The sequence below is a fragment of the Salvelinus fontinalis genome, chromosome 5 (genome assembly GCF_029448725.1).
Source record: "Salvelinus fontinalis isolate EN_2023a chromosome 5, ASM2944872v1, whole genome shotgun sequence".
In the NCBI taxonomy this organism is placed as follows: domain Eukaryota; kingdom Metazoa; phylum Chordata; class Actinopteri; order Salmoniformes; family Salmonidae; genus Salvelinus; species Salvelinus fontinalis.
In genome coordinates, this window is record NC_074669.1 from 13,923,543 (window position 1) to 13,946,050 (window position 22,508).

A 22,508-nucleotide genomic window follows, 5' to 3' on the forward strand; every position below is an offset into this window, starting at 1 on the left:
GTCCTCTCTCTACCTTTTTCTTGTTTTGAAACTGATTGTCTTCTACCATCACAAAGACACTTGGTTCTGATTGATTAACAGGCACCAGAAGAGGGAGAGCACAGTGTGACTGGGGTGTTAACCGGGTCTGACTGCAGGCAGACTGGCAACTTTACATCCCAAAGGAAGATGATGCACATATGCTGTTTAACAGTAGATGAACATTTCTGGTTGGAGGGGTCAGTTGCCAATGTACTGGTTGGTTGGTAAATGTTAGAATTTCGCTTGACTAAGATTGCAAACCAAAGAAAGATCACTTCTTCAGATAAATACAAATGCAGGCACACATACACACACAGACTGAAGAAAATGATGGCATACAGTACATACAGGCCTGTGGCTTAGTCCCTCTGATTAACTCCAAGGAAACAACCCGGCCTTGGAAAAGCAGGACAGCCACCAACAGGACCATGTTAGTAGCCAGGCTGAGGAATGAGATTGAATGAGATTGATTGGAGAGGAGGGGTGGAACCTCCCCCAGCACACTGTCCCCTACTGTCAGGATTTATATGCATTAAAAAAACATGGGGAGGGGAGAGGGTTGCAACAACACATGCACACAACCAGAGAATCCAACAGTGACAAAAATTTCTAAAAACAAATGCCAAATCCCGACCCCAGCCCGCCCTTTTGCTAAATACCCCCCTCCGTCCACCTCAGTCTTTCCTTCCTCTTATCGCACGAAATCACAGGTCATTCCTGTAGGTTTCTATACAGTTATACAATATCCATGCAGAAAAGAAATTTTGCACCTCCCTTTCAATAGGAGGTGCTGTTTTCAATATACTAATAACATCAGGAGCACTTGAACACACTTCAAAAGTAACTGTGAAATTGTTTTGGAGAAAAGAGAACAAAATGGCAGAAGAAAGCTTGGGATGAGTAAAAAAACATCTTCCTAAGGTTGATATTCAAATTATGCTTTTTTTTTATCCGATCCAAATCCGTTACATTTTTTTTTTCTTTAAAAATACACACCTAAAATAGCTGAGCTAAATATCTATCTACGTGTTAAGTAGCTCTTGTAGCCCTCTCTCTCTTCCCTTCCTCTTGTAGCATTCTCTCCTGTCTCTTCCTCTTTTTCCACAGAAACATTCACAATGTCTTTACTTTATGAAAACATTAAGTGCATGCCGCAGCAAAACAAACAGGAAACGTAAAAGAAAAATAAGCAAACAAATAAAAACATTGAACAGGATAAAGCTTCAAGTCACAAGTTCCAAAACTAACTATCATAGAATCATAGAATCATAGAATCATAGAATCATAGAATCATAGAATCATAGAATCATAGTCATTTTTATCATTAGGATGATTATTTTCAGTTAATTACATAAACTTGAAAGGTTTGAGGTATTTCAGAATTAATTGTCAACAGATGCCTACCAAGTCTTAGCTCCGGCCAGGGGGAGTGTGAGTATAGACAGGGTGGAGGCGGAGGGAGAGAGAAGTTGTGTCTGTCTATAATTGTCAATGACTGTTCAGGTGCCCCGCGCAGCATTAGTGCTTGCAGCAAGTGTGGAGGGAGAATGATATACAGTGGTAAGATATTACAACTACACCCTGGCCACTGTTGACTTCTGCCAAGCCCTTTACCTCCTCCCTCTCTGTTACATAAAAATATCTCTGTTGGGAGGAGTGAAGGGACGGAGAACAGAAGAACACCAGGCTAAGAAAACAAGGGCACCCTCTGAGCCCCTCCGACAGCAACTACTATGCAGTAACAAAGTGATTTACGGAATTCAAAGTAACATATTTTTGTCTGAAATAAATTGTGTCTAGAAAATGTTTTCTAGACTTTCTACATGATAAAGTGCTTTTATTCTAGTGTATCAAGATGGAAAGTCAATATGAAAGAAGATGCTGACACAGCCCCCACTCTGTGCCCCTTTCTGTCCATCTAATAACAAATTGTGTGTGTGTGTGTGTGTGTGTGTGTGTGTGTGTGTGTGTGTGTGTGTGTGTGTGTGTGTGTGTGTGTGTGTGTGTGTGTGTGTGCGTGCGTGCGTGCGTGCGTGCGTGCGTGCGTGTGTGTGTGTGTGTGCGTGTGTCCAGAGCAGTCCCACCTGTGGTTGAAGGAAAAAGGCACTCAACTCTATCTGCATGGTAGCCACCTCCTCCTTTGTGGTACAATGCAGCCTGACTGCACTGTACATTTACGGTATGTGTGTGGAGTGTGTCAGTGTGTCTGTTTGTGTCAGTGTGTCTGTCTTTAACAACGTTGGGGCAGAGGGGGGCTCTTTTTGGTGTGTGTCCCCCGGGTAGCATGGGACTGGCAGGCTGGAGTAATCTTTGGTATTCGTGGCGGTTTCACAAACCACTCAGCTTAGTGAGGTAGCCACATCGGTTCTCACTACAAACAAAGGTCATTTATTCAGCCACGTACATAGAGCTGAATTCTGTCCTTGCTGAACTGTGTACCACAAATCAATGTTTCTCATCGTTCGAGACTTTAAACTCACTGCTTATAGCAAAGCGAGTTTAGAGACGTTCTATCAAACTATCAAAGTGTCTTATCTATTCTCCACAGTTAATCTAACTACATAGTTGGAAATGCTACAGTTGCATTTTAAGACCCCACAGATAACATCCATGTTCTAACTCCCCTTTAACCTTCATCCCTCCCTCCCCATACACACATATAATCAGCAAGGACATATGGAGGTCATGTTGTGTCCCCTTTTCACAGCCCGTTTTTGGGGCTCAGATGAACGAGGTGCTGAAGTACAGACCGCAGCCCTGACATGTAACGGCATGAAGAATACACCGTCCATCTCCCTGCTTTCTCCTTGTCTTGGGAAATGTCTCCTCCTTGTCAATATTCACATATAATGCAAAAAAAACGATGTCCTTCATTGGTCTAGGTCCACACATCGCTCTTTTTTTATTTTAAAAAGTCCTTTCATTTGTCTTTTTTTGATTCATCAACAAGGTGCCTTACTTATGCACGACAGAGCACAGAAGTAACAAGAAAGAGAAACTTTGTGTCTATGGTACTAATTACCCGCATCAATATTATAGAGTGAAAGAGGGAAAGAGAGGGAAAGAGAGAAAGAGAAAGAAAGAGAGGGAAGAGGGGGTAGAGAACCAACGATAGAATGAAAGAGGGAGATTTTCCTCTGTTTCAAAAATGTGTTGGTGGATTTGTCTTTGTTACACATATTGTGGTATCTTGTGGTTTTGAGGTTTGGTATTGTATGCCTTAAAATCTGGTTAACTTTTCGTTTTCTAAAAAAGTAGATTCTAATTCACTTAAAAGTTGATTGTTGGTTGCTATGGTACATGCTGCCCATCATTATGGGTAGGGTACACTGTAGCTGTGTGTGAATGCAGTACCATATTCTCTGATTATCATTAAGGCAGTTAGCATTGGCACTAGTTCTTGTAGCATTTGTGACTGTAGTGTGTGATGGCTAGCCACAGATAATAACCATTGTGTGGGAATATCCAGCGGGAAATTTGCTCTTTTCCAAATCTGCTGATCATAATTTTTGGTAACAGACGGATAAATGCATCTAAACTGTGTGTCATTTGAGATGTTTCAAAACAGGAAACCTCCTCACCATTTTTGCATAAATGATGATGTAAAGCTCAATCTCCGTAGCACCTCAAATGTTTCTGGATCCATCATTACCCCTCTGTCCACTAAATGAAACTGAGACATATCTCTATATCAGCTGTATGTGTTTCTGTGTGTATCTTTTCAATACCCTAGCGTGTGGGTTGTGACACAAGGCCATCTATTTGCTTGGTGAGTATTATCAAGGTAACGTATTTGGAGTGTTTGCTAAAAACCTGACTTCTATTTTCCAGGGTACTGGGCGCTACTTGAACCATCCCCCTCCTCCTACTTCACCAGTCCTCGTTGGATGAGGAACAACAATAGGATAATGGCTCACTATTGATCTGCCTTCAGAGATCTGCGAGGGCCTGAACATGTGCCATGGCCTCTCTCTCCCCAGCCCTGGAACACACCGTGAGGCCTTTCCTAGAGGACTGCTGGCTGCAGCTTACTCTTATAACCAGCAGGGAGCACTGGGGCACCTTATGTGCAAAGCAGACTGGGCAGCTGTTAGGCCATTGTGTCGCCACCTCCACTGGGTTCCATGTGCTCTTCTTACATTCTATACAGCAGCTATAATGCCGTTCTCTTGTCGCCTGCCTGGCCGTGTTGTCGCTTGGTTTCTGTATTGATCAGTGAAAAGCAGCTCCCTCCTGAACAAAGAGCATGTCCAGACGTATCGCTCCCTCACCTCCCCGACAGACACTTCTGCTTCTCCCAAGCAACGAAAGTCTCCCTGCAGGCCTCCAACATCTGTGCAACAATATAGACCTAGGCAGCCGGGCAGATCTGAGTATCTTTATTGCCAAGCGTCTTCTGTTTCACCTTCAAGAAGGGTCAAAGCCCCGTTCCCTCTCCCTGTCTGCATCGATTCATTTTTCGATTCATTAGTTTGCCAGAGTATGATTCGAGTGGCTCGCTGAAATGGCTGGCCATCAGGGAATACCTTTGGCGAAGAAGGAGTGGATAGAGGGAGGAGAGGAAATGAGAGGTTGAGCTTTTGTTTTTTCAATGGGGTTGTGTTGTTTTCTCCAGGATGGCCTTGTGCACAGAACTGGGTATGATCACAGGGCTGTGTGCTGTCATGTTTATTGCCGTTCCTCTGTCCTTTTTGCTTTGTGGAGAGATGAGAGATGTGAGGAGAGACTCAGAGTAGCAGACACAAAGGGGAGTGCTGGGAGGGATTCAGTAGCAACTACCTGGATAGGGAGGTTGGCCGAGGCTTGATTTTGAGATTGTTTAAACAAAGCAACATATCATGGTGTCTGTAGTGTAAATGGACTGACACCATCAACAGAAAGCTGATTCAATCGAAAAACAGATGATTGTCCTTGTGTGGACCTGACTACATGTTACCTTTACGTTTCACTTGCTTCATAACAGTCCAGTGGTGAGATGTTCAGGATCGTGGTGGTTACAGTTACGACTGACCAAGACGTGGTTGCATGGCACGAATGAGGAGGCATCAACATGGTTATTGGGAACGAAGTGGGATACAGGAGGTACCACCTCCCCATCCCCATGCCACCCCGTGGCTCCCCCCGGGCGTCTCAGGCCTTGGAGAAAGTGGTGGCCGAGGTGCCCGGCTGGCCGGGGCTGATGCTGTGCTCGTCGTGCCAGCGGTCCACGCAGCGGCGCCGGGCATTCATGAAGAAGTTGCTGACAGTGTTGAGCTCCAGGCCCAGCTGCTGGGAGATGGTGATCTGCATCTCCTTGGACGGGCGCTTGTTCTCCTTGAAGATGGCGATGAGTGTGCGGCGCTGCAGGTCCGTGAAGACCAGCCGCTGCTTTTTGGGCACCATGTTGCGGTCTTTGTGATGCTCCTGCTCCTTGCGCTTGCAGGCTGTGAGGGGTGATATGGGTGGGGTTGGGGAGACAAAGGGGGAGAGAACAACATAGCATAAATGCAGTGTTACAGTTATAGTACTGCAATACTATATGATTATGACTACTTCAGTGATAGTAAAAATGTGAGAGATGCAGAGGTAGAATTAAGGGAAGATGTGGGAAATGAGTCATTATCCAGTACTTAAAGATGTAAAAACTGGTTTATACAGCAGCAAAATATATTGAGCTTGCGTATATTGCCATGTATTAAACTTGATTTAAAGCTAATCCATCCCTGGTGCCCAGTGGGAATATTCCTTCCATCCTGCAGAGTGCAGACAGGGAGCTAGCCTGCGGTGAGCTGCTCTGGCTGCCTGGTGGAGACACTGCTGTTTGATTCAATATTAATGCAGTTTGGGTCGCAATGGGAGACTGAGTGACTGTTGCACAATAGTAAGCATTTGTGTGCGCGTACGCGTGCGTGCGTGTGAGAGAGAGAGAGAGAGAAATAGAGAGAGAGAGAGAGAGAGAGAGAGAGAGAGAGAGAGAGAGAGAGAGAGCGAGAGAGAGAGAGAGAGAGAGAGAGAGAGAGAGGAGAGCGAAACAGAGATCAGTGTGTGTGCATGTGTGTATGAGAGAAAAGGAGTGGTGGAGAGGGAGATATTGACCCACATTGCTGTAGGAATTGGGGGCTTCTCTACAGGGACTGAGGTCAGAATCCCCTCCAGCAGGTCTGCAGTCTGCTACTTCAAACAGAGCCCACTGGAGCCCTATCCATTGAGCGCTGAGATGGTATTTATAACTGCCTCCAACACAAACTGGAGTGTTAAGTGTGCTCTGACTTCTATGGGGAGAAATTTGAAAAGAAAACCTCTAGTAGTACTTAGAAGCACCAAATAGAAACATATACTGCTTACCGTATGTACTGGACCTGTGTATAAAGGTGATATGAACAGTGAAAACATGAGGAGACAGGTTTAGATGCATAGGGGGAGGATTTGATGCAGTCAGTTTTTTCCCCTGTTGTCGCCTCTCTTTTTTCACTCCAATCTTACTTTATTCCTTCATACTCTCTCTGGTGCGTGCGTGCCTGCGTGCGTGCGTGCGTGCTTGCGTGCGTGCGTGTGTGTGTGATTGTGCTGAAATTGCTGGAGCCACGCTGTGGTGCTGTGTGTCTAATTACAGTGGGACAGAGCCCATTGATCAACCATTGCAGTCAAATCTGTTTACTACAGTGGCCTAACCTCCACATGAGCACAACTATTATATTTGTATTTCACATCAAGACTACTCCAGACCTCTCCTAAGCACAATCATACACTATACACTGTGTCTGCTCTATAGACAGACTGATGGTGGTGATGATGATGATGATGATGATGATGATGATGATGATGATGATGATGATGATGATGATGATGATGATGATGATGATGATGATGATGATGATGATGATGATGATGATAGTTTCATACGGTCTAGAGTGGATATATCATCATTGTAGTTTTCTTGGGCAACAGGTGATAACAGATTCAATATCCTAGTTATGTGTGTATTGTATAATTTTTAACACAGCTAGCCATTCGTATCCCTCTCTCCATCCAGCCCCTTCATCCCATTATGTTTGAGTTGTACACAGAGCTCTGTGGGAGACTTTTGACCCTGTTGTTTTATCGTCTCTTAGTCAGTAGGTGTCACTCGCGCTGTGCCCTGGCCGTACGGGGCGCCATACTGGGCTGTCTTGCTACAGGCGCTGGATTTAGTAGGCAAATCAATAGTGATCGATCGGTGAGGAAGCGGGCCCTGATTACTGAATCACGCTGTAGAAAAGAAGAAAATCGATCATTGCAGCTTTTAGAGCTACAGAAGACACAGAGCACAGAGTCTGACATAAACTCACATAAACTCATGCACGAAACACAACCCATATTGGACTCATAATACAAATGTATTTGGCTTTTATTTTCGTCTTTCACGATGGCCTACTCTGCCCAGACTACAACCCCCACACCATGGCAATTATTCTACCCGTTCACTACTTCAAACTGTGGCATCAGTGGAAGCCTTATAAATGGATATACATTATTTATTTACTTTTAATATTTTTCAGTCACAAACCTGAGAATTGCTTTGGATTTTGTAGCCTACGGTTTGGCGTGTGTAGACGGTTAGGGGGACGTTGTGTTATATAAGCAACTCATTTACAAACATTACAGAGTATACCCTACTCAATGAATCATCATCATTACCAATCAATACATTTGGGTCGGTGTAGGGTTTACCATAATATAGTCCAATGTGTGTTGGCTTTTGTCATGGTCACTCAAAACAATCTCACAATGCACGGGCAGATCATGACTTCAACACATTTGTATTGAACCCCAATCTAAAACGGGAGTCAATATAAAGTTTGAAGTTATTTTATAACTTTTCTCTTTCTCTGGTCGTTAATATTCGTAGCATTGCAACGCACCAAAAAAGGTTACGAGAAAGGCCCTGGGCGTTCAATATCGGTCGATAGATTCGTGAGTAATTCGTGTGTGAAATTCAGTTCGTCCACTTAATTATGCCTCGGAGGGAGAATGGGAAGGGAAAAGATTCATACGTTTCGAGAGATGCTTCTCGAATTGGTCAGTTGTAGGTTTTATTTGCTCAAATTTTGTGGGAACAATGGCCCTCATAAACCGTTAGCACCAGTTAATTGCACTCATAATGGCGCCCAGCGAACCAAGCCTGTTATTTCAAGGACTTTGCTTCAACAGTCAGTTCCTGTCTGGGTTATCCAAAGGCCACTCTTTTGTCAATTTTGTGCTGTGGTTCTATTTTTTCGAGAAGAACAACAGTCTACTACGTCAAATTAAAATAGATGTTTATCTCTAGACATTGAAATCATACTGGATCTATGTAATGAACGTAATGTTGTATTGTGTTTTGGTTATTGGCACTGCAGAATGAATAGCCCATAGGTCTTTGATCAGCTAGTCCAACATGTTACTAACGTCTAATAGCCATGGCTACATATTTAATGACAACACTCCTAAATGTAAACACAGATTCATGTAGGCTTACTGTTAAAGTGTAGCCTATTGGTTGTATATATGATCTAGCCATAGACTACTGTTTTAATGAATCTCCCAATATTTGTTTTTACTGGCTACGGTTGAACATGTTCATGCACACGATAAAGTCAACTTCAAGTCCTGCTTCCATTGCCCTTACAGAAAAGAACCCCAGGCACTTCTCTCTCTACCTTATAGGCTCTGCCAGTTGGCATGTATCAGTGTGTTATCTAAAACTCTATTATTTCCCCCTGCAGGATTCTAGATGCCACAGAATCGGATGCACCTTTTCTTCAGACCTTGGGCAGTGCTGTAAAATGGGGCGTACAGTATTTTAAATCCATGGATTTTGTTTTGACTTATGTTGCACAAAGATTGGTAGGCTTTGTATCGACTGGGCTGCACTTTAAACGCTAGTTTGTACAGTATTTATTCCATTCAGACCGCAGGGCATTGCCAAGGTTTCCCAATGCAAACTCACAACTCAATACTCCTTAATGTAATGAGGCAGAGTTGGTGCTAATATACTGATAACTTGATACAATTTGTTTGTTTACCTTGCACACGGCTCCGCTGCAAGGCATTCCCCCACAGCTTCAATAACACTCACTCGGGACCACTTTGAAAGTCAACCTGCTCAAATATCTTATTAGGAAGAAGAATGGTTCTAACTGCAGTTCAGAATAAATTCACTGGTAGCCTACATTTTCATTTGACTTAAGCTTTTTTTGTTCTTTTTTGAAGAGATACTTTATATTTTACCAGTCATTAGGCTTCCATTATATCTGAGATCATCAAAGAGATTTCTCTTGTGTGCAAAATTCACCAATCAAATGTTGTTACGAGATGTTTGTTCTTTAATAAAAGTGAAGCGAGCACTTCCTTAATCACCTTTAGATAAAAACCCTGTATTTACCTATGCAGGCCGAGAACCTGATGTGATATAATATCAAAATAATACCATAATGACTATATAGTCATATAGAGCTGCAAAATGCCTTCAGAAACAGTGCTCAAGCGCTCACATTATCGATGGAAACATGAATTTATACTTACAAGTAATGTTTAACTGAAGTCAAATGTGACAAAATGAGTGAATTGGAAAATGTTGTAGACCTCATGCTTAAATTTATTGACATGGCATATCATACAAAATTGGCAACGAATGTCAGTGAAAGTTGCAAAATGAAATATGGTGGCATTGCTAAGTAAACAGTCAGGCTGCTGAGGAAATTTAGGAGTGCCCATCTAAAGATTAGTGATATAAATTCAACTTTTGTTTTTTGATTAAACATATTTATAATTTAGTGACACCTCGTTACTTTATATAATGTACTCTGTCATTCTGATGTTTCCCTGATTAAGAAAGGCAATAACCGACGGATCATTTTTGTCAGAGAAGTTCATGTGATACCGCACTAAAAGGGCCAGTGCAACATGTTTGTAAGAGTGGGGTAATGTTAACATTGACTAACTTCGCTGAGATTGACTCGATCTATTATTTACATAATAATAACTATCATCTTTTTTACGTCAAGAGGTCTGCGGTGCCTGTGAGAGCAAACCCACAATAACAACAGGTGTATCTCTCAGCTGGACTCATTTGTTGAATGTAGGCCTACCACATCATCAGTAAATACATTGTTTGACCACAATAGGCCCATGGGATACGTGGTAAATCAATTGTGAATGTATTTAATATATATTTAATATATGATTACAATACAAATTTGCTTAATTGTGTCTCATTGAATTATTATACTTGAGTTACTAATCCCCAATTTCGGTAAAAGCCTGCCCACGCATACTTCCAGATTCAAAATGGTATTTAAATAAATATGTGAGCGTGTGAAAACTGCCTCTGCAGCCTGGCTAGAGGTGTGTGCTCTGTCGGATTTGAAGTGAGGGGGGGGGTGGGGGGGTATGGTGGGGGAATCGATAACTAACCGCACCGTGCAGCCAACCGTTCTGCCTGGGATCGATGGCTTGAATGGGGCTGATCTGAAATTGGGTGCGGTGCGACTCTCTCCCGCTGAGGCCGGGCTACTGCAGGCGAGAAACAGTCACTATGTCAACCATGGACTCTTATTCATAATTACTTACTATTAATAGCTGGCTTCTAACAAGTCATTGGGTCAATGTCTGAGGTGGACATACAAGATGCACACCATCATCAGCTACGACTGACTCATTTTAAATCGTTATTATGGGCTGTTACTTCTATTTTACTCAAATAGAGATTATTAAAGCATAACTTCATCGGCCTCCATGATTTAATTGCAGACATATTATGTAGATATTGTGAAGGTAGGCAGTCTTTTTTTGTGTGATCGTATTTCTGCAAATGTTTTGCATAAAGCCTATTCTATTGTTAAGTTGTTTTATAGCAACAAGTTTAGCATCATCAAACGATATAGGTCTACAATGAAAAACTGCAATACCCTATACCAGAGCCTTTATTGAGGATTGTTGTATTACTTTTTGAAATAAAAACTAAGAATTCGCCTCCATCAAAGGTCAAATGTAAAGACAAATAAAAAAGGCAGAGTTATTTAATTGGCAGTATTGAAGACTGGCCACAACAGATCACAGATTAGTGATTTTTTTTTTTTAGTGACCTGTGTGGCCAGCAATATCACTGTGCAGACAGAAGGCTATTGTCAACATTGTGAGAGGCTCCTGTTAAAACGCATAGCGCAACTGTGATGTTTGTTTCTGTAAGCATAGCCTACTGTTCATGGCATGTTAAGAACTGGTTAATTTGCTCTCTGGCACCATAACACATATGGCCTCTAGTCCTACCTTTACTAAGTCAAACCTTAAGTTTAAAAACTTTTCGTCAGTAATTTTGTGTTTTTCTTCTTTTCAGTGATTTATGACACGGCCTGAAAATGTTATCAGTGAAGCAGCCTGCAAATCGTCTCAAAGGTCGATCTTGATGGACGTAATGCTGCAGTTGTCAGCTGAAAAGAAAGTGCAGATGAGTACTTGTATAAAAAATGTTATTCAACCAACGAGGCAGCTCAAATGTCTGAAAATATGGCAAAAATATTAGGCAATAAAACCATAATCATAGTATAAATAAATAATAAATAAAATACTACTACTACTAATAATAATAATAATAATAAATGTAATAACCAAGTCAGAGGAAATTAAATGAATCCAATATTTGATCAAATAAATAACTAGTCTTTATCGAACAAAAGTACAGCATGTTAAAAGAGTTGGGCTTGAAGTTTGTCATAGTATCTTTGGGTGCGTGTTGGGTTAATGCAATTGTCGCACACACACACACACACACACACACACACACACACACACACACACACACACACACACACACACACACACACACACACACACACACCCACACACCCCCACACACACACACACACACACACACACACACACACACACACACACACACACACACACACACACACACACACACACACACACACACACACACACACACACACACACACACACACACACACACACAAACACACACAATGATTAAATGTGTTGATTTTGATATTGAATCATTGAATGTGGTATGAATATGTGATGTAATGATGTATTTGTATATCTTTTTCAAGCTACAACATTTTTAATCTTTAGCCAATAGTGGATAAAAGGGGGCCTAAAGATGCCGTCTCAGAATAGGCCTTAGGCCTTTAAACATAGGCCTAAAAAGATAGCCTGGCTGGATGCCTTGGCTGAATAGATATTCAAACACAAATTCAAATTCTTATGTTAGAAACCACTCCGTTTGTTTAAATAGCATGTAATATAACATTGATTAATGAATTAATTGATTTCACGGTCGTTTTGTTTCTTTGTTGATTTGTGTGGGTTTGCCCAACTGGAGTTTCAGGTTGCATCTGTGGGTACGGCGTGGGGTGTGTCGTGTGTATGACTGCGGTTTTACTGTGTGATCGACCCTGGTTGCATGTGGTGTATTTGAGCGCATGCAGGCTCGGCTCTCAGGGTAGGATTAACTGTCAAATATTTTTATTTTTCAGGCTCTCTAGTGATTTCTCTATTCAATAATATTTCTGTAATGTAAAATATTTTTTTCATGCCAAATGATTATAAGTTTTTCAGTTTTCAATGTAAGAGTCAGGCTGGGATGCTCTTCTGATTTACTTGTCTACTATTCAACTCTGAGTTCATTGAAAGTTTCAGTGTTAGAAAATAGTTAGCTGATGTGAAATAAGAAGTGGTAAAATCAGAGATTGTCTCCAATCCTATTTTTGGAACTATTACCAATGTAAAATGTAGACAAACGGTGTGTTATTGTGTGCAAATAATCAACATGCAACATGTGGAATTTTTGTCCCAACTTTAAGGCCCTCGACTACTTATTTATCTCTTTGCTGTCACCTTTAAAAACCATGATCCTCTTTTGACAATAATCTATGAAGCCAATGCAGCATGCAGGAGATTGTTGGCATGCGGTGCCCGAACACGTTTTATGTTATTAAGGGCCTATAATGAGACCCGTTTCTGAAGTCATTTTTAATCACAGTTTAAAAAACGTTTTTTACTGCCTTAGAATGTGTTTAGACTTATAGTCTACAACCGAACCTGCACGCAAGCGTGGTTGTGTTTATCAAATCACTAACTACGATTATGAATTCAGTGTAGGCCTATGGATGAGGCTGTTGTCATTGCATGTTGCCATTCAATTATCACTGCAGGCTAATTAGTTGACTGTTTGCTAATGTTACTATTCGCCTATTCGTTCAAGGCCTAAATGGGGATGTGTGCCTTTTCTCTCCTTAAGAATTGGGTGGACAATGTGTACTTTGTTCTTCGAACGTTGCAGTATTCGCCTTAGATCGGGCATTATACAAGCCATTATCGGACCTTGAATAAGCGATGACCTGTCGGGACGTCAGATAAGCGGCCACTTCTAACCGGAGAGACAGTCGGCATTTCAACACCACTGCTCCGAGATTTACAACCTGTTACACAGGGCGCGCGAGAAGTGCTGTATTGCAGGGTTTCCCAAACTCGGTCCTAGTGTTTTGTTTTTAGTTTGTGTGTGTGTGTGTGTGTGTGTGTGTGTGTGTGTGTGTGTGTGTGTGTGTGTGTGTGTGTGTGTGTGTGTGTGTGTGTGTGTGTGTGTGTGTGTGTGTGTGTGTGTGTGTGTGTGTGGAAGGGGGGGGGGGGCAGTTAGGTTTCAAACAACCAAGTAACGTTTATAGGTAGGCTAGGAATAATGTGGTCTCGTATACTCTGATTCCACACCACCAAAATATTTATGGAAATCGACCCAATTCAAGATGTCTTTGTTTTTACGGTGCCAAATATGACAATATAAGCTTAGGCTTATTGACATTGATTTTGGATAGAATATTCAATGCATTTCATGTGTCTAATAATAGATATAATGCAAACAAAATAATGATTCTATTATCTGGCAGGGAAGTGTTGCTGTGATTTTACAACAATAATCTTATAGGATGGCTTCAGAAAATGGCTTCCCTTACTGTTTGATATTTGAAATCAGTGACGCAATGCCATTTAACCCTTTGATGCTAACCTCATGCGCACAGTTCATTCTCCTAGCAATTTGATTTAAAGGTCATTCTCTCATATCGATCCGGTTTGTAGAGTGGGCGACAGAAAAGCGTAGGAATTGATCATCTAAAATAGAATAGACGGTATTCTAGACTGTAAGCCTATTGATGCAAACGGGTTAGAACTATGTGCTGCATTTATAATTGCAATGCCCCCGTGTGTATTATCTCTCTTTTGTGTGTGCATATGTGATGAAAATATGGAAAAGAGACAGTGAAGTTCTGAGGTTATACTAAAGGCTACTACTGTACAGTGTGAGTGGAGCGACTGCCCACATTGGCTTGTGTAAGTGACGGAACAGTCTTCTGTTATTGATCCCTTTACCTAATGGAGACTGTCATTTTCACCGTAGGTCTGTCTGGCCATAGGCCTATTGGCTATACTGGGTTGATGGGACGAAATTAAGCTAATGTCATTTTCGGCTATTCCCTTATCTACAGCATAGGTTAACTGCTTCGCAATTCTTGAGAAATGTCAACATAACATAGCCTATGATTAGAGGAATACCAGTTTTTACAGCATATGCTGTAGCTGCATCGTGCCAATGAAAGCGTGCGTTTATTATTCATTCCGTTGTATGTTATGAAGGGTGAGCTGTTAATGGGGGAAATGGTATTGCACAGGAGAGGAGGGGGAAATGGTATTGCACAGGAGAGGAGGGGGAAATGGTATTGCACAGGAGAGGAGGGGGAAAGGGGAGTATGCCTGCATGTCACAGCTCCAGCGATGGAAAGGAGAGACCCGGGAATGGAAATCGATACAGATTCAGATCGGACATAACAATGTATGGCGCACTCTATATCCTGATCACATACGCACATGCAGGCACGCTACACTGTCAAAATTGGGAGATGTATGTGAGTGCACAATTCGCCTCCTCGAAGGCAGAAAAACACAGAACAAATAATTATTTATCATCTGGCTGCCTTGACAAACATTTGGAATGGATTTGAAGGATGTGAATATAGCTTTTCATTATTGCACCGGGGAAAATGGCTGCGTACTGGCCATTGTCCACAACAGCCACAGGATTTCACTGTGTGTGGTGTGTACGCGAGCGCGCGTGTGTGAATCCCAGTATTTACAACACACATTGCTGTGCTTAACGAAGAGCGTCTGTGAAACCGCAGCTGCATGATTTTCTCCCGTTGTCTTCCCCATGCTTATCAATTATTAAAGTCCGCATCGATCATTTCGCAGGCCTGCATCAACACGTCTCTTTATGAAAAAGCCTGTTTTCGATTATCCTAAATCAATCACTTCTAAAGGTTCTATGCAATCCAAAAGAGGAACCGGATTTCCTGGGAAGATTATTAACAACATTCTGGCTTCACAGCTTTTGATTAATTTTATGCTCAGTCTCTTTTGTTGAAACCTTTAGTTTTATTGTGCACCATTGGAAAATGAGTATTTTGGAGGCGAATATCCCGGGAAAGCGTTTTCCGGATTTGATTGAATATGGACCTTACTCTTTGGACTTTGGACAATGTGTCTTAACATAGCCTACAACAAGATGGTGAGACGGATCTGATTGTGAAATTGTGTAATATTATTGATCACGTGTTGACTGGTGTTGGGTAAAGGACTTATGCTAGACGCAGGCTAGCCTATGAACAATATGTATATACATTATTTATTTAATTTGACTCATCTGGAACACTAGCCTACTTCCATAGGATACCTCATCCATGTTGTACAGCCCCTTATTAAAGCCATAATACATGGCCTCAAACACAGGCCAACAGCGCCATTCATATAAAGATTTCAGCACCAAAGACAATTGAAAATGGTTTTGTTAGGTGTTCAAAATGGTTTTGTTAGGTGGGGGTAAACATTTATGTAGCCTGCACTTGGAGGTGGATAGAAATGCTAGTGCTGTGTGGAGCAGGCTGGGTTGGTCGTTGCTTAGGTACAGTGATGACATTTGGATTATGTCCCAGACAGGCAGCGTTACTTCGGGAGTAGGGAGGCTGCATACATGTGGCTTACTTGTGCATATAAACTGTTGGATGACAGATTCATAAAATACTCCTTTCGCTTATATTAGTTTATCATGAATATCCTAGCCATCCCCCCAAAATCTTGCTCCATAGTAAAAGTATGGGGACAGCAGACAGGTTGACCTCCTTTGATGTGATTGGCATTTAGACTAGGCCTAGTCTGTGATGAAGTTTGTTATTGAGCTATTCTCTCCCTATCCATGATTTGCCTGTATTTTCATTGAATAGCCTATTACTAGAACAGAGCATAATGTCATCCTCAAAATCGACATTTTACAAAGAATAAAATGTTGATATCCCCCCTTTACATGTTTGGATAAATGAGATTGATTCTCTTGCGTAATATTTCATTGCGTCGTATTTTCCACATGGGAGGTTTGGCAGGATCGAATCATTTTGGTTGTCTCTCTGTTGTCTTCCTCATGGCTCCGGAGTGATTATGGAACAATGCGTTGATGGATACATGTTTACACAGATCCAAGCTGATTATATAACCCAACCCCCAAATGGCGTTTTGAGGGTGAGTTTTCCATCCAGTCTACATTTAACATGATTACAACAGAGAGAAAGAAAAATGTGTGCAATGGGGGCTTTTCCCATTCTCTCATCCCCTTTCCTAGCTCCTGCCTAAATCCCCCAGCCATCCCCCAACACTCTGGGAGAGTCCAATGGGAGAGAGTGCTGAGGCGGATTAATTGATAGATGCACTGGCTATCCTTATCGATCACTGCTTTATTGACCCGACCAAATACATTGAGATGGAGTGTGGAATTCAACACAGATGCAAAGACGAATTGTTTTCATCGGTTTGTATCTTCTGTGAGATTCACCTTGCCCTCCTCACGCGGACAATACTACACATCATTCCAATTATGAACCATGCGTTTTAGGGTTTCAATGGACTACATCGTATTTGACAGTTTCTGGGGAGGATTGTCATGTGAGTGTGCAGACACTGGCGTTTTCACATTAGCTAAGCAAGGCAGCGGCATTGATTTGTGTGACTGTGATGAATTTGGAATAGTCATTTGAATGTATTGATTGATATGGCCGACCGAGTAGGCCTATCGCCAGCGTCCCTTTTAGAATCACAACCACCAACTCCCACTCCGCATGCGCACATGCATAATGGTGAATTTAAATGCAATAAGTAAAATGTAGCGCCCACCATTTCCATACCACAGTCATTTGTCATTTTGCCCAACTCCATGTTGCTAGAGAGCAACTGACAACAGAACAAGGTAGCTCACAGGACAACAGACAGCACGTCAGGGCCAGGTGACACCCTGCTGGAACAGCGCTCGCTCTCAAAGAGTGCAACTACTAAACAATTAGAGCCATAATTATTACCATAATAACAATAACCATAACAATTACGATAATATCTCTACTATAATGGTTGATAATTGTTAATAAATGATGGTACTTGCACTATACTGATTAGAATAGCCTATTGAAGTATGAAGAATGTCTATGTAGCCTGTAGCATCCTCAAATTTCCGAAGTCAACCAAAATGCGTTCAGGCAAATACCCACCGGGGAACAAATGGAGCATAAGTGTATCAATTCTAAAAAAAATGCATACGAACGGACATGCATGCTGCACATATAGACCCTATGCATGCAGAAACACAAGTATGGGAAGTTATGTGCCATAGTTCTAGTATAGTGCATGCAGTTCACAATCAACCATGTCTCAGAGCATTTCGTATTATTCTGTATGTAAATCCGAAACACTCCATTTAGTATGATATGTTACGTTTTGCATGGTATGTATTAGTTTGTGGATGTCCATCAACCATTTAGTATGATATGTTACAAATTACAATTCATATTATATGTTACGAATTTGCAAAACGTGCAATATGTTATGAATTTGAAAAATTTATGAATTTTCGAAACATATGATATGTTATGAATTCTAGCTAGGTCGCTAACGTTAGCTAGGCTAGGGGTTAGGGATAAGGTTAGGGTTAAGTTTAGGAGTTAAGTTAAAGGGTTAACGTTAGGGTTAGGGGAAGGGTTAGCTAAAAGGGTTAAGGTTAGGGTCAGAGGAAGAGTTAGCTAACATGCTAAGTAGTTGCAAAAGTAACTAAAAAGTAGTAAGTAGTTGAAAAGTGGCTAATTAGCTAAAGTTGTCTGTAATAAGACCCAGACTTGCAACCTATGAGTTGCTACAAGTTTGCGTTATAAGCCTACCCGTTCACCCTACCAATCATCCTACTTTGTTTTTGCCTTAAGTAAACATCTTCCTTATGTAACCATGTAACAAATCATACTAAATGGAGTGTCTCGGATTTATGTACAAAATAAAACGAAATGCTCTGAGACCAGGTTGCGACTATATAAAAACCCCACTGCCCAATTAGGTTTAATTAGGTTTAGCAATGGCACTTAAAGAGACAATTGTGGAGTGTTTAAATCTTTATATACCAAAACGCCGCTAAATGTGCAAAGTAACAATTTATATTCCATGAAGTGCTTTTCAATAGGGCATTGACTGAACTAAAATATGCCACTATATCTGTTTAATTGAACTATCCACTGAAATACGACACACAGAAGTACTGATTGACATTTGAAGCGCATGCATGTTCTAACGGAGTGCTCTGCAGAAACATCAAAGTGGCGCTCACTTCCAACTCTTCTGATTTTATAGCTTTCCACCCTTAATTAAGCCTCTTTAATTAGCTCCTAAGCTTTATAGCTTGTAAAATAACCCTATTTCCAGTAGATTTTTTTGCCTTCGTAGAGTTTTTACGGTAGAGGCTTGGAGTACAATACTGGACAATGTTTCAAACTGTTATCTTTCACTGGAAACGTGGGTGGATAAATGAACCAATGAACGAATAAATAAATATGAATAAATTGCTGCAACTTTTGAATTCAAAGTGAAATATAAAAGTCAATCATTTCAAATGATTTATATGAACACCCCCTCTCAAAAATATCTGTCTCGAAGTTGAGTGATTAGCAATATGTGACAATTAAATGGTATATGTCTGTTGAATTTCCAAAATGAAGTATGATTCTTTTGTGGTTTAAGTGTTATTAAATTAATTTCCTTATGCTTTTTTTGCCTTGCCATCCTTAAGCAGGCTAGTGTAGGCCATAATCATTTGTAATTATACATACTAGAATTGCATAGACCTTTGTAAAAACAAACGTTTGACTATAGGCCTATGTATGTTTATTGCCAGCATAGGCTAAAACACAAACGTTAACCTGGGTAGTAGTGTTATTGTCCGGTGTAGCTCAGTTGGTAGTGCATGGCGCATGCGATGCCAGGTTTGTGGGTTCGATTCCCACGGGGGGACCCACTACTGTAAGTCGCTCTGGATAAAAGCGTCTGCTAAATGTTGATTTTTTAGAGTTGGTATGTTGTAGATTCAAGAAAAGTCCCCTTTGACCACAAATCATTCTTATATTAGGCCTATTTGTAGATTCAACTAGGCCTATTTCACCCCTACTCCGTTCTTATTTTACTTCTATTTACACATAATTACACTAGTTCACCATGAACTCGCTGTTCGACCTGTATGACTTTATAATTTATTATAAATACTTGAGAAATAAAGTGTAGCCTAAGCAGAATATTTAAAAAAAAATCATAGACAGACGCATCTGTTTCTTGAGCTGTCTTTCAGATCCAAATTGACCATTTATTAGTGGCTACTTTAAAAAGGGACGCCGGGACCCGAAGTATCGATTCGCGGGAGGTCACGCTCCCCGGAACTCGCTGCTCCGCTGCTAGGCACACCTCAGACGCGCCTTGTTTACGCCTCCCGGAGTAGACAGGAGAAGGGAAGGCCCACGAGAATTCCAGGTCCATTTGAACACATAAATATAATTAGCGCGAGGCTTGTGGAACGACTCCACACCAGAAGAAGAGTGAATATGTGAAACTTGACAAAGGGTCATCAATACTACAACACTACAGTCTTTTTGTCAATAATCGCACCATTTTATTCTCGTTATTGTGGCCCAAATGATACAGTTACAGAGATGCACAATCAATTTGATTCAGGCCATTCCCTGTTTGATTTCATTTTGTCTGTGGTCGAAACACCTCGTGTGTTTGTGAGTGTGTGTTCCCTATTACGCGCGTGCGTAAAATTAATTACAAGTATAGGCCTACTATAATGTTGCCAGCAAATAAGAGCATGACTATTCAAAAACTTGAAACAAGTTGATTTATCTTTTTCAGGTTTAACACCTAATTAGGATATCACCAACAGAGTAGACTACCACAGCACAGCCTGTTTACTCTTTCTACTTTATTATCTGAGCATGAAGCAGTTAATCCAATCTGGATTTACTTATCTTTTCAAACAACCAATTCAACATGGTTATTTAACAAAGTTTAACGAATAATAACCATTGTTAACTCCTCCAAGAATCCATACTAACTTGTTTAAGTGATAATCTGTTTGAGTAGCAATTGATAGTCTCGCCACATTGACTTTTAATTGATCCCTTCACATTAGCCACATTTCTCCTCACTCACCTGCTAGTCTGAGCGCCGACATTCTCTGGAACTCCGGTTCCTGCAGCCACTTCCACATCCTCCGGAAGGTTTCCCGGCCAGACTTGAGTTTAGTCCAGGGTTTAGGGTTCCTCAGCAGGTCAGACAGGGTTCCCTGGGACCGACACAAGATCCGCTGGGCGAAGATGGCCTGTGGAATGCTGTAGCGCTTGAGTTCCGCCGTTATTCGCTGTGCCACCTCCTTGGTGTTTATTTCTTCCACCTGCCCCGAACCACCTCCCTGCCCGCCCCCCGCCGTCTGCCTCTCCCGATCAGAGAGCATGGACCCGTTAGCCTGAGAGTGCGGATGGCTGTGATGGGGCATACCGTTCAGGGATGACATGATCCCGGCCCCGTGCCCCCCCAATCCCCGGCTCATGTGGTCCTCGCTCCGGGACAGCATCGCTGCGTGAGACTCGAAGCCTCCGGACGAGAGCATTTTGTCGTTGGAGAGGTGGGCGCCAGGACCATAAGCGCAAAGAGTCTGCTGAGAGTTGTGCAAAGACCCGAGGCCGTTGGAGAGAGGGGACAGCGACTGGCACATGCCGGACATGTCCTTAGGGTAGTGGCCATAGAGATTGCCCATTGAGGCAAGGCTCCTGTCGTCCCGCATCAGGGTGAAGCTGCCACTGACGTTGCCGGCGGCGAGTCGCTGGTGCGCCGGGTGGTGGTGGGCGTGCGGGTGGGGATGGTGGTGAAATTTCTCCGAGACGGTGGATATGGGAGGCAGGTGCTGCAGCGGCGTCAGCGTAGTGTAAGTGCTACTCATGGTCATCCCGGAGTCGCAGGACATGGTCATTGCGGGGTGCAAGGGACCGGACAATGCATGGTCTGTGCGATACTCCCCAGATCCATCTAATATTGAGGCCATACTGGACACCATGGCTGAACGTCCGTGTGACACCAAGTTCCGATGCGACGCCAAGGACTGCCGTGCGTGGTGCGGAGAGTTCATTAAGTCACCCGTTTGATGAGAGTGAGATACGCCGTGCAGATTTCCAATGTTTTCCATTGTAAGTTCCATCGTTGAAATAATCTTTATTTCCACCTCTCTCTCTCCTCTCTCCTCTCTCCTCTCTCGCGCGTTCCCTCTCCCCCCGTCTCACACACTCCTTTCCAATAAATTGTGAACGATTTCAAAGCCAATCCATTGATTGTACTAGCCTCTCTTCAGTCACTACAGCATGATTTAAAGCGATCAGTTGCCCGCGACAGAGCTGTGCCACAAACCGCTGCTCGCGTTTCTGATAGGTGTCCGTCCTTGCTTGTAGCCTGTTTTATTCGCTGTAGAGCACCACTACTATAGAAAGCAAAGGCTGTGATTCCAGCGTCTATGATGACGTGCCCGCGCGTATGTTAAGACGTGACTGTGCCTGTGTATGTGTGCGCCCACTGTTCCAGCGTTAGCACTCAGTCTGGGGCTGTCTGACGTCACCAGCTCTCTGCCAGACAGATGTTTGCTCATGTTGTAAACTGAACCTCGAATTTCTCAAAAAGATTACATTAGACATTTAAAGAGATACGAGACAGACACGTATCTTGAGCAAAACTGCAAACCATCGGCATGCAACATTTACCTTGAGATATTGGGGAGTCCTGCCTGGATAAGAAACTTGCGCCTTTGGTTTTCCCTGACAAAGCCACTTAACTTGGCGCCAGGACATGTGATTTCTTAATGGTTAAATATTAATTGACATGCTTAACATCACACTACTGCCATAAATAAAAATATCTGTTATTTTAAACAATCTATTAAAATGCACTCCATTATGATACAGGCTATGGTATACACCTTGGAGTTTCAGTCAGGAGAGGACGCACACGTGGTTTATTTTCCGGATATGATATGCTGATTGATTTTCAGAATGCAATTTAGGAAAATGTCATAGAAAAATGCTATGCAT

The 22,508-nt window shown here is 42.1% G+C and overlaps 1 protein-coding gene across 1 annotated transcript; it reads right to left on the minus strand.

The window, feature by feature from the left end:
* Positions 1 to 5,087: 5,087 nt before the first annotated feature.
* Positions 5,088 to 21,960, minus strand: LOC129855166 (hepatocyte nuclear factor 6-like). Its single transcript, XM_055922540.1, has 2 exons — positions 20,587 to 21,960; positions 5,088 to 5,444 (listed from the first exon to the last, which is right to left on the minus strand). Exons 1-2 carry the CDS (start codon positions 21,626 to 21,628, stop codon positions 5,152 to 5,154), a joined length of 1,335 nt encoding a protein of 444 aa, XP_055778515.1. The 5' UTR covers positions 21,629 to 21,960; the 3' UTR covers positions 5,088 to 5,151.
* Positions 21,961 to 22,508: the final 548 nt, after the last annotated feature.

What these genes read in the sequence shown, in the direction of transcription:
- LOC129855166 (XM_055922540.1), bottom strand. Translation starts at nt 21,628, where the DNA reads ATGGAACTTACAATGGAAAACATTGGAAATCTGCACGGCGTATCTCAC. An exon ending in GTCGGCGCTCAGACTAGCAG is followed by an intron (nt 5,445 to 20,586) that starts GTGAGTGAGGAG and finishes CACCCCTCACAG; the next exon opens with CCTGCAAGCGCAAGGAGCAG.